The 12,870-nt window shown below is 45.0% G+C and overlaps 1 protein-coding gene across 1 annotated transcript in view; it reads left to right on the top strand.

The window, feature by feature from the left end:
- LOC143793069 (kyphoscoliosis peptidase-like) overlaps positions 1 to 12,870 on the top strand; it is an 83,063-nt gene that overhangs the window by 52,567 nt on the left and 17,626 nt on the right. The window contains exons 3-5 of the mRNA XM_077279681.1: positions 5,010 to 5,127; positions 8,554 to 8,745; positions 11,219 to 11,409. Coding sequence (XP_077135796.1) covers positions 5,010 to 5,127; positions 8,554 to 8,745; positions 11,219 to 11,409 — 501 coding nt within the window. The remainder of the gene's footprint in view (positions 1 to 5,009; positions 5,128 to 8,553; positions 8,746 to 11,218; positions 11,410 to 12,870) is intronic.

Below are 12,870 nucleotides of genomic sequence, written 5' to 3'. Positions count from 1 at the left end.
AGAGTGGCGCGAAAATGGAGCCCGCCCCTCACCGTTATTACTATGTCCAGAGAATATGCCCATCAAGGAGAAGGGCCCGCCTCCTAGTGTGGGATGGTGGAGGAGAGAAAGGCCGCCCTCCGGACGGGGAGGGACAAGAACTGCTGGAGACCACGAGGAAGAATCCGATTGGCAGCATGGAGCGCGGAAGCCACCCCGGAGAGGGAGAGGAGACCTGTGCCAGGTTCTACCAATGGGAGCCGGCGGAGTCTTTACCAGGCTGCATCACTAATCAGGAAATCCTCGGGGCGGAAGTGGAGGAGCTGTGCCGGCAGTTCCGGAGTCTGTGCCAGCGAGCAACCATCCCTGGCGAGGAGCCGCACCAGGCATCGCTCTCACCATCGACTACAGAGGAGACTGACACCGGAGATGCGGCGGGAGCAGGTAACGGCGCCGACCCGGGCGTGGCGATTGAGGAGCCCCTATTGGTGGATGTAGACTCGCCCCCACCACGACCACCCGGACGGGTGTGTAGCCGCATTGAATGCGAGAGGCCCTGGGAAACTCTGCAGACGGCCGATCGCCCCCTACAGCCCATTAAACAACCCACGCAGCTCCAGGGAGAATGGGTAACCTTCAAATGGACCCGCGCGGCCACTACCAATCTGATGGGGTTCCCAGGGGATGCCCAGGAGGAGGGGGAGAGTGTCGAGGTCATCCGCCAGAGGGAATACCGCCAACGGCTGCGGCAGGAAGAAGAGGAGTGGGCCCGCAAGAAGGAGCTCCGACGTCAGGCTGAGCGGGAGAAAGACCTTCAGAAGAAAGCCCAAGTCAGGCAGGCTACTGAGGAGAATTGGGGTCCGCAGCGATATGGCGTGGTGAACACCTTCCGGATGCAGGGAGGTTGGGGCTTTATTAAGGAGCCCGGTCTCGCCTTGGAAGTGTTTGTAAACCGGCGGGATGTAGAGGCGCATCTCATTGAGGGACACCCAGGCCGGGATCTCTATCCAGGAGACCGAGTTAAGTATACCCGCCACTGGGGGGATAAAGGGTGGTATGCCTTGCATGTACGTAAATACAAGCCGGAAGTGACACTACCACCCCCTGATGATTCCCCAAGACCTGCGGCCATTCCCCCGATCTCCCTGTGTGCCAAGTGTCTGCGGACCATCACTCCGAGGAGAACCGTGAGTACCCAGACCCCTATCCAGGGTGCAGATGCCCTTTATGTGGTGGCGGGAGGAGGGCAGTACTCACGGAGACCGCCCCCAGACTTGAAAGAATAAACCTCGATACCATGAATCTGTAAATAGTTACTGTACTGCTGCTATAACCCTTCCAGGGTTAAACCCTTTTTTTTTATGGATCCCTTTGTTGACCCGGGATCCCTATTGTTTGTTTTTGTTACCAAAAGTTTTGCACAAGTTTTAAAAACTGCTGAATCATGAACAGTGCATGATCCGAACTCTTTTGTATATAGTTTGCACCTTATTAAAGGCGCTCCCTACTGGTTTTACTTAAACAAGGACTCTTTGCGAAGATACCGCACTGGAACCTTTGATGAGTATGGACTGGTAGCTTGAGAAGATGTGCTACCTCACAGAGATTTGGTCCCCTCTTAAAGGGGATGTTCATTTGTTGCACGTAAATGGTGATATTGCTTTAAGATCGGTAGCAATAATGTCAATGGAAGAAAATGATGATAATATTTACATGTAAAAGTTATATGTATGCCATTAGTTAATTGTAAAGGAATGCTGATAATGTTCTCTGAAAGAAAAAAAAGGAAGTAATGAGAAAGTTTAATGTTGTGAAAAGAAGATAGTTGATAATGTTGATAAGAAAAGGGGGGGGATAGAAGGTAAACCCTGCGTTCCCCATCGAAAGTTAGTAGTGTTACTAAGGACAGAAAGTGAACCCGTAAGGGTTAGTGGGTGAGTCCTTATAGGAGCCAAGTAGAGCCGGCTCGGTGTTCTCAAACTGAAAGAAAAGTTATGTTCTATACTGTGTATAGTAGTTGAAAAGGCAGTAGGCCCTGGCTGAACGGGGCGGTCCTGTAACAGAAGGGAGAGGCAGTAGGTCTGGTGCCGATAGGACAGGCGGTCCTGCAGATCCAAAGTAGGAGAATGAAAAAGTTAAAAATACCTTGTAATGTGATTATAGGAAGGTCTTTAGCGGACTAAGAGTGTATATCCTTAAAGGCAAAGTTAAATTATTGGTTAATAATGTTTGCACTTAGTAGAATACCCGGTTGGGTAAGAAAAGTTAATTATAGCATGTTGCTATGATATTTTTGCCATGTTTGTAACGTTCAAGTGTCCTTACCTCCCATAAAGGGAAGCCTGTTCAAGTATACTTATTGTCATTGCACTCAACAAAATTGTATGTCTTTTTGCTAACTTGTATTGTTGTTTTCTTCCCAGTCCCGGAGTACTGTGTTTAACCAGGGGGGAGTGCAGCGCCCCAGAGTCCTGGTCGTTGCAGTACTGTGGCTCCGCCACTATGGGGAGCCATGGTGCGTCCGATGGCACTGAAGGAGTTCATCTGATCAGGTATCACAGACACCAATACATTTCACAGCCGGGCCTCCGGGGGGAGCTAAGGGTTCTATTCATTAGGCCACTCCTCACCATAGTGGGTAAACTGGGGGTCAGGCAGGAAGTTAGATGAGAAAGCTGACTGGATTGGACGAAGCAACACCTAGTGGCAGAGGGTGTTGTGGAGGAAGAGACAGTAGGGTCTCTGTCAGGGGTGGGATCCTGACAGAGGCTTGGCATTGGAAAGAACGTAACGGGTCCGCGCCAGCTCCGGGAAGCGGCGGGGCCCAAGAAAGGACTAGAAGCGAGATAGATTGTGCTGAGTGAGAAACGAGATCAAGCGATAGGAGAATTCCAGTAGGGGTCGTGCTGTAAGACCGGAGCAACACCCTACTGAGGCGCACTACCGGTGGCCGGAACGCCGAGGGAGTATTATAACATTCAGCTTCAAGCAATACTCTAAACAGCGGCAGGACAGTCAGTTTAAGGCGGGCTGTCTAACACATATCACCTATGAAGTCTTGGGAGGCAATTGCGGGAGAGGGGCGACTCTAGGGTCCCGGAAGAACTCCAGGCCTACCCGACAAACGGGTGCCGTTCTAACTGTAACATCAGGAAGGGACGGACGATTAGAAGAACATCATTTAATCGAGTTGTGAGGGAACTTAAGAAACAGACACAACAGTTGTGGGGTACTTTCCGTAAGCACAGCAGGGAAGGACTACAACACATAGCGCTAAGAAGGAAGGCACCGATTTCCACCTGTGAAGAGAACTCTGGAGGTGCCATTGGACCGGCCGGACTTGCGCAGCTTGGTGAACCGTATTCTGGACTGAGGACTCAGAGATCTCCAGTAAAGAGGTAAAGAGACTGCAACCTGGTGTCCTCGTTATTTACCGCGACCTGCTCCCCACAACTGCACCGTTACAACACCACTTACTGCACCAAACGTCCCCCACTGACAGACAGGGCCACGGACCGGGTCTAGCCACCGTGACAACTCCAGGACTGAGACCCAGAGGCCCGGCTCCGGGTACCCCTCGGCCCTGCGGCGGTGTGGGGGCGCTTTATCTCCACAGTACATTCCCCTGCACATAGTATGATGTCTCCACAGTACATTCCCCCACACACAGTATGATGTCTCCACAATTCATTCCCCACACAGTATGATGTCTCCACAGTAAATTCTCCCATACACAGTATGATGCCCCCACAGTACATTCCCCCACACACAGTATGATGTCTCCACAGTACATTCCCCCACACACAGTATGATGTCTCCACAGTACATTCCCCCCACACAGTATGATGTCTCCACAGTACATTCCCCCACACACAGTATAATGTCTCCACAGTACATTCCCCCGCACATAGTATGATGTCTCCACAGTACATTCCCCACACACAGTATGATGTCTCCACAGTTCATTCCCCACACACAGTATGATGTCTCCACAGTACATTCTCCCATACACAGTATGATGCCCCCACAGTACATCCCCCACACACAGTATGATGTCCCCACAGTACATTCCTCACACACAGTATGATGTTTCTCCCACAGTGTACAGTATGATGTTCCCACTATAGTGTTTCCCACACACAGCCTAGTGTCCCCCGACACACATACCCCAGCTGCCCCCCACAATACCCCTTCACTTTATGTTGCTCCACCCCATAGTTTCTTGCCCTCACATTGTAATGCCCTAAGGTGCCCCACCAACACACTGGTCCTGTACGACGAGCGGAGGAGATGTGCAGCTCTGCTGCGGTCAGGGTTGCATGAGGCCCAGGGCAGCAGGTGCTTTCAGTGAAGTCATCGAGCCTCCTCTGCCGAGCCTCACACAGTGCACGTGGCACAGACGGCTTTCTGCTCCATCATGTATTGATCTGTATCTGTGTCCTGAGGACGCAGAGTGGAAATTGGGACATACCGCTGACCTCCTGGGACAGTGGGACAGCTCCCCAAATCTGGAAAAGTTTCACTAAATTTGGGACGGCTGTCACATATTTTACATATTCTGCTTTGAGGCCAAGGAGCCTCCAGTTACACCTCTGAGCACCAGGCTGAATCCTGGCAGGATGTCACGGTGACGCCAAGTCATATAGGCCTCATTTATCCAACCTACCGAACGGTAAAACTGTCTTTGTTGAGCTAAACAACCAATCAAAGTGCAGCTTTCATATTTCCGGGGCAGTCTAAAAAATGAAAGCTGTGCTCTGATTGGTTGCTATGGGTGCCATGACAGCTGAACATTTTTGGTAACTGAGGCCTGCTGTATTTTAGAAAATATTATAGGAACTACATGAATAAAGTCTGAATATGTCTTCTGCTTCCTCATGTTAGTATCTGCATCTCGTGTGAACAGATAATCATTTTTAGCCCCATTACTCAGAATTACTGTCACAATTCATGTCGATGGGTGAGCACGGCGCCCGGTGTAATCATATTAAACTGCATGTGACTGCAACGATTGATCTTCTCTTCCCAAGGTTATGATGTGAAAGGATTTCTAGGAAGTTCTCAGAAATTGTACAGAACAGAGGATGTTCTGGAGAAGAGGAGAGGAGTGTGCGCCGGGTACGCTGGTCTGTGTATGGAAATGTGCAGGTATGTGACCATAGAAGAAATGTGCGGTATTATACATCCAGTACAGTGTGCAGGTATGTGACCATAGAAGAAATGTGCGGTATTATACATACGGTATTATGTGCAGGTATGTGACCATAGAAGAAATGTGCGGTAATATACATACGGTATTATGTGCAGGTATGTGACCATAGAAGAAATGTGCGGTATTATACATACGGTATTATGTGCAGGTATGTGACCATAGAAGAAATGTGCGGTATTACACATACATTATTATGTGCAGGTATGTGACCATAGAAGAAATGTGCGGTATTACACATACATTATTATGTGCAGGTATGTGACCATAGAAGAAATGTGCGGTATTATACATACGGTATTATGTGCAAGTATGTGACCATAGAAGAAATGTGCGGTAATATACATACGGTATTATGTGCAGGTATGTGACCATAGAAGAAATGTGCGGTATTATACATACGGTATTATGTGCAGGTATGTGACCATAGAAGAAATGTGCGGTATTATACATACGGTATTATGTGCAGGTATGTGACCATAGAAGAAATGTGCGGTATTATACATACGGTATTATGTGCAGGTATGTGACCATAGAAGAAATGTGCGGTATTACACATACATTATTATGTGCAGGTATGTGACCATAGAAGAAATGTGCGGTATTACACATACATTATTATGTGCAGGTATGTGACCATAGAAGAAATGTGCGGTATTATACATCCAGTACAGTGTGCAGGTATGTGACCATAGAAAAAATGTGCGGTATTATACATACGGTATTATGTGCAGGTATGTGACCATAGAAGAAATGTGCGGTATTATACATACGGTATTATGTGCAGGTATGTGACCATAGAAGAAATGTGCGGTATTATACATACGGTATTTTGTGCAGGTATGTGACCATAGAAGAAATGTGCAGTAATATACATACGGTATTATGTGCAGGTATGTGACCATAGAAGAAATGTGCGGTATTATACATACGGTATTATGTGCAGGTATGTGACCATAGAAGAAATGTGCGGTATTATACATACGGTATTATGTGCAGGTATGTGACCATAGAAGAAATGTGCGGTATTATACATACGGTATTATGTGCAGGTATGTGACCATAGAAGAAATGTGCGGTATTACACATACATTATTATGTGCAGGTATGTGACCATAGAAGAAATGTGCGGTATTACACATACATTATTATGTGCAGGTATGTGACCATAGAAGAAATGTGCGGTATTACACATACATTATTATGTGCAGGTATGTGACCATAGAAGAAATGTGCGGTATTATACATACGGTATTATGTGCCGGTATGGAGACAATAGAAGAAATGTGCGGTATTATACATACATTATTATATGCAGGTATGTGACCATAGAAGAAATGTGCGGTATTATACATACGGTATTATGTGCAGGTATGGCAACCATAGAAGAAATGTTCGGTATTACACATACATTATTATGTGCAAGTATGTGACCATAGAAGAAATGTGCAGTATTATACATATGGTATTATGTGCAGGTATGGAGACAATAGAAGAAATGTGCGGTATTATACATACATTATTATGTGCAGGTATGTGACCATAGAAGGAATGTGCGGTATTATACATACGGTATTATGTGCAGGTATGTGACCATAGAAGAAATGTGCGGTATTATACATCCAGTATAATGTGCAGGTATGTGACCATAGAAGAAATGTGTGGTATTATACATCCAGTACAGTGTGCAGGTATGACCGCCAGAGAAGAAATGTGCGGTACTATACATCCAGTATAATGTGCAGGTATGTGACCATAGAAGGAATGTGTGGTATTATACATCCAGTACAGTGTGCAGGTATGACCGCCAGAGAAGAAATGTGCGGTATTATACATCCAGTATAATGTGCAGGAATGTGACCATAGAAGAAATGTGCGGTATTATACATACAGTATTATGTGCAGATATGACCACCATAGAAGAAATGTGTGGTATTAAACATACGGTATTATGTGCAGGTATGTGACCATAGAAGAAATGTGCGGTATTATACATCCAGTATAATGTGCAGGTATGACCGCCAGAGAAGAAATGTGCGGTATAATACTGTACATACGGTATTATGTGCAGATATGACCACCATAGAAGAAATGTGTGGTATTATACATACATTATTATGTGCGGGTATGTGACCATAGAAGAAATGTGAGGTATTATACATCCAGTACAGTGTGCAGATATGACCGCCAGAGAAGAAATGTGCAGTATTATACATCCAGTAAAATGTGCAGGTATGTGACCATAGAAGAAATGTGCGGTATTATACATACAGCATTATATGCAGATATGACCACCATAGAAGAAATGTGCGGTATTATACATTTAGTATAATGTGCAGGTATGTGACCATAGAAGAAATGTGCGGTATTATACATACAGCATTATGTGCAGATATGACCACCATAGAAGAAATGTGCGGTATTATACATTTAGTATAATGTGCAGGTATGTGACCATAGAAGAAATGTGCGGTATTATACATTTAGTAAAATGTGCAGGTACACAAAAAATAAACCAAAAATGCACAGTTCTGAATCGTCTTTACACACAATGTCCGTCAGTTTTCAGCAAATCACATCCACTTTACATGGACTGATAGATGGAGCAGATTTTCGTCACAAAACCCACAGCGTTTATGCCTGTGTTTGTGTTATGTCATGTATGTGTTGTAATGCCATTAATGTATAGTGTAGTGTAAATATGTATGTTGTAGGGAAAGTGCAGTACTTAAGTTAGCCCACAAGATGGGGTCACATAGGCACAATAGTGTATATAGTTAACTAATAGGAGGAGTCTGCTATGGGTAAGCCAGGAGCATTTCCTGTATTTAGTCAGAAGACCCAGGGAGCCCAAGGCGTCCTGTAGGGCTTTAGAGTCCGAGACAGTGCAGTGACTCCGCAACGTTCAAGTTAAGAGCCCAGTAGGTCCAGGGCTGGACAGTGGCCGAAGGTTACAGCAGAAGTAAAAGCAGCAATGAGAGCAGAAGTCACAGCAGAACAGAAACGCAGGTCGCTCCAAGATGTGGCAGCTTACTACGTGGGCAGATGCCTTTTATGTCTGGGTCGAAACGGACAGGGGAACTCCTGAAAGTAGTTAAGCCAGACAGTGAGGATGCTGAAGTACCGAACGGGTTGGTACATCATGGGGACACCCTGGGAGATGGGACCCTGATGGTGCAGGAGGTATAGCCGAAGGTACGCTGAAAAGGGAACATTGTTTTCATGTGCCGGGAGGCCAGGGCATGTGTAAACAGATATTCTCAGCCAAGACTATGGCCCTAGCACTCCCTCACATGAGAACAAGGTCTAAGACTGGAAATGATTTGCCTAAAATACAGTTACTGTATGAATATTCTTTCAAACAGGGAAACTGGAATATGCTGCAGAGAGATTTCTGGCTTCAGCCGTGCTGCCGAGTCCTATGACGGCGTCAGTTCCCACAGGACGAAGTCTAACCATATGTGGAACGCAGTGGAGCTGGCGGGACAGTGGTACCTCCTGGACGCCTGCTGGGGGTCCGGGACTGTGGACCTGCAGGAGGGAATATTTATACCAAGGTTAGATCACAATCATGCACAGTAGTGGAGGCGGCGCTGAAGATCCATGCAAGTACTAAGAGAACATACAAACTGCCTGCAGATATTGTCTATAGTGAACACACGACCTCAGCAATGCAAAACTACAGGACTAACCACTGAGCCACCTAAGGTAGTATGGTAGGGACATATAACTGTAAGGTGGTAGTATAGTATGGTGATAGCGCTGTATGGTGGTAATATGGTAGGGAGATAGCGCTGTATAGTGGTAGTATGGTAGGGAGATAGCACTGTATGGTGGTAGTATGGTAGGGTGATAGCGCTGTATGGTGGTAGTATGGTAGGGAGATAGCACTGTATGGTGGTAGTATGGTAGGGAGATAGCGCTGTAAAGTGGTAGTATGGTAGGGAGATAGCACTGTATGGTGGTAGTATGGTAGGGTGATAGCGCTGTATGGTGGTAGTATGGTAGGGAGATAGCGCTGTATGGTGGTAGTATGGTAGGGTGATAGCGCTGTATGGTGGTAGTATGGTAGGGAGATAGCGCTGTATGGTGGTAGTATGGTAGGGTGATAGCGCTGTATGGTGGTAGTATGGTAGGGAGATAGCGCTGTATGGTGGTAGTATGGTAGGGAGATAGCACTGTATGGTGGTAGTATGGTAGGGTGATAGCGCTGTATGGTGGTAGTATGGTAGGGAGATAGCGCTGTATGGTGGTAGTATGGTAGGGTGATAGCGCTGTATGGTGGTAGTATGGTAGGGAGATAGCGCTGTATGGTGGTAGTATGGTAGGGAGATAGCACTGTATGGTGGTAGTATGGTAGGGTGATAGCGCTGTATGGTGGTAGTATGGTATGATGATAGCGCTGTATGGTGGTAGTATGGTAGGGTGATAGCACTGTATGGTGGTTGTATGGTAGAGAGATAGCGCTGTATGGTGGTAGTATAGAAGGGAGATAGCGCTGTATGGTGAGTAGTGTGGTAGAGAGATTGCGCTGTATGGTGGTAGTATGGTAGGGAGATAGCACTGTATGGTGGTAGTATAGAAGGGAGATAGCGCTGTATGGTGAGTAGTATGGTAGGGAGATAGCGCTGTATGGTGGTAGTATGGTAGGGAGATAGCGCTGTATGGTGGTAGTATGGTAGGGAGATAGCGCTGTATGGTGGTAGTATGGTAGGGAGATAGCGCTGTATGGTGGTAGTATGGTAGGGAGATAGCGCTGTATGGTGGTAATATGGTAGGGAGATAGCGCTGTATGGTGGTAGTATGGTAGGGTGATAGCGCTGTATGGTGGTAATATGGTAGGGTGATAGCGCTGTATGGTGGTAGTATGGTAGGGAGATAGCGCTGTATGGTGGTAGTATGGTAGGGAGATAGCACTGTATGGTGGTAGTATAGAAGGGAGATAGCGCTGTATGGTGAGTAGTATGGTAGGGAGATAGCGCTGTATGGTGGTAGTATGGTAGGGAGATAGCGCTGTATGGTGGTAGTATGGTAGGGAGATAGCGCTGTATGGTGGTAGTATGGTAGGGAGATAGCGCTGTATGGTGGTAATATGGTAGGGAGATAGCGCTGTATGGTGGTAGTATGGTAGGGTGATAGCGCTGTATGGTGGTAATATGGTAGGGTGATAGCGCTGTATGGTGGTAGTATGGTAGGGAGATAGCGCTGTATGGTGGTAGTATAGAAGGGAGATAGCCCTGTATGGTGGTAGTATGGTCAGGTGATTGATGGCATTATTTGTAGCATTGTATGGTGGTACTATGGTACAGTGCTTCATAGGGCATTAGTATTTTGACACTCTATAGCGGTAGCATAGTATGACAATAGCACAATTGCTATTTAGGTAGTAGCAGGATGTGGTGACACTGGCAGAATTATTTTTATTATTATGTTTAGTTATTGTATGGTGATAGCATGATATTTTATTGTCACTGTTTGGCACTATGTTTTGATCTTGTACACTAGGCTTAGTAATGCACGCTGTATATTGGGGATATGGGATGATGTGTAATGCGGCACAAAGCTTTATTCCGCTCTGAAAGGAGGATTATTCCTTATAGTAATGCGGTCTGGCTATGGCAGACGACAACTTTTAGTATTTCCCATCTAGCGGATGTTCTGGGGGTGCAGTATATCAGACGTCATGTGGTTCCTTTATCACTTGGGCCACACATTTACTTCCCATTCATTATCTGGACCTTCTGTATTTTATGGAGGGGCCGGCAGTAATCATGGTGCTCACTGTAATTCTATGCAGCCTATAGACTATGGTCTACCAAATATAGAATTTTTTTTTGCATGCAGCGCTGCGGAATCATAGAAAGACACTTTTCTTATCTTCTTGAAGTTGGGGAGAAAGCCAGTAAAGATACTTCTACTAATATCGGGAGAGCATAAAGATTACATAGAGAGAGGATCCATATTCTGGCCGTCATCCCTTTAAGGCCCTGCGATGAGGAAGGGTTAACTGACAACTCTTGTTTCTTTTAGATATGAAGACTTTTTCTTCCTCACTGACCCCGAGGATTTCATAGAAACTCATTGGCCCGATGACCCGACTTGGCAGCTGCTTGACTCAATAGTTTCTTTTGAAGATTTCGAGCAGAAAATCTTCAAGACCTCCGAGTTCTTTCGACTTCAGCTTTTCATCATCTCTCCAAAAGATTTCCACCTTACAACAGGTACAACATGGCAACAGCAAAAATCAATTACGGTGTTCATTTTGTAAGGTCAAGCAAGGGGAAAATGATAAAAAAATTATTAAGACACATTAACACTTCTCAGAGCTTCTGAGAAAAATGCAAAATTTCCCCAATATCATCAGAAATTCTGCCTGTTACCAAGGAGTTACCTTATCTGACTGCTATAAACAGCAGCTGATGGGTTTGCGGGGCATCTGCAGCAACTTAGAAATTCCAGTAGCAATAAATGTTGTTATGATAACAATCCTATATCCAAATGACTAACTCGTTGTAATACCACTATATTAGAAAGTAAACCGTTATCAATATTCATTATTTATTTCTTCAAAGAATCCTCAGGGGTGGAGCTTACAAAGATAAAAGAACAGTATTTGTTCTTGTGTGAAACACAAACTTTGAACATTCTTTTTTTTTTTATTGACATAGGGGCAAATTATCAATCCCTCCCGCAAAAAAAGGTCTTGCACATCTTTAGGTTACACAACTATGATTGGACTCCTTGGGGGTGGAGCTTGCTTACAAATAGAAATGAAAGAACAATATTTCCTCTCATGTGAAAAGAAGAACAGCTTTCAAAATTCCCCTTTTCTTGGATTAAGGGCACATTTTATAACCTCAAAAACTTTTGCTTACTTTCAGATTTCATAATCATTTTTTACCTCAGGGTTCCTCAGGGGTGGAGAGAAAAAATAAAAGCACAATATTTGCTTACTCCTTTTATCTTAGGTTATGATTATATTTTTAAACACAGCCACCCCCCACCTAAAAAAAAAAAAAAATCTTGTTTGCTTTTAGACTACACAATCATTGTTGGGCTTAGGACTCCTCAAGGATGGAGTTTAACAATTAAAACATCAATATGTGACTTATAACCTTAAAAAAAATTCCCCTTTACTTGGGTTAAAGGCATGTTGTGTTCTCTCCTATCCCCCCCCCCCAAAAAAAAAATAAATCGTTCTTACCTTCAAGTTATGCAATCATAGTTGGGCTCAGAACTCAGGACTCCTCAGGGGTGGAGCTTACAAAATGAAAGAATATTTGCTCTTATGTGAAACAAACTTTCAAAATTCCTCATTTCTTGTGTTAAAGGAACATTACCCTCCGCTGTTGAAAAAAAAATCTTGCTTATCTTTAGGTTACAATAGTTAAGTTTAGGACCCCACTGGGATGGAGCTTAGAAAGTAAATGGATCATTGTTGGTCTTGTTAGATAGAAAAACTTTGAAAATGTCCTTTTCTTGGGTAAAGGGCGAGGGTGCATTTTTATCCCCACATACTCTTGCTTACGATTCGACTCAAGACTGCTGTTGAAGCAGTGAGGCTATGTGAGGCTCATGCTGTATATAAGAGGCTATGTGAGGTTCATGCTGTATATAAGAGGCTATGTGGGGCTCATGCTGTATATAAGAGGCTATGTGAGGCTCACACTGTATATAAGAGG

The sequence above is a fragment of the Ranitomeya variabilis genome, chromosome 1, assembly GCF_051348905.1.
Source record: "Ranitomeya variabilis isolate aRanVar5 chromosome 1, aRanVar5.hap1, whole genome shotgun sequence".
In the NCBI taxonomy this organism is placed as follows: domain Eukaryota; kingdom Metazoa; phylum Chordata; class Amphibia; order Anura; family Dendrobatidae; genus Ranitomeya; species Ranitomeya variabilis.
This window is presented reverse-complemented; position numbering and strand designations above follow the sequence as displayed.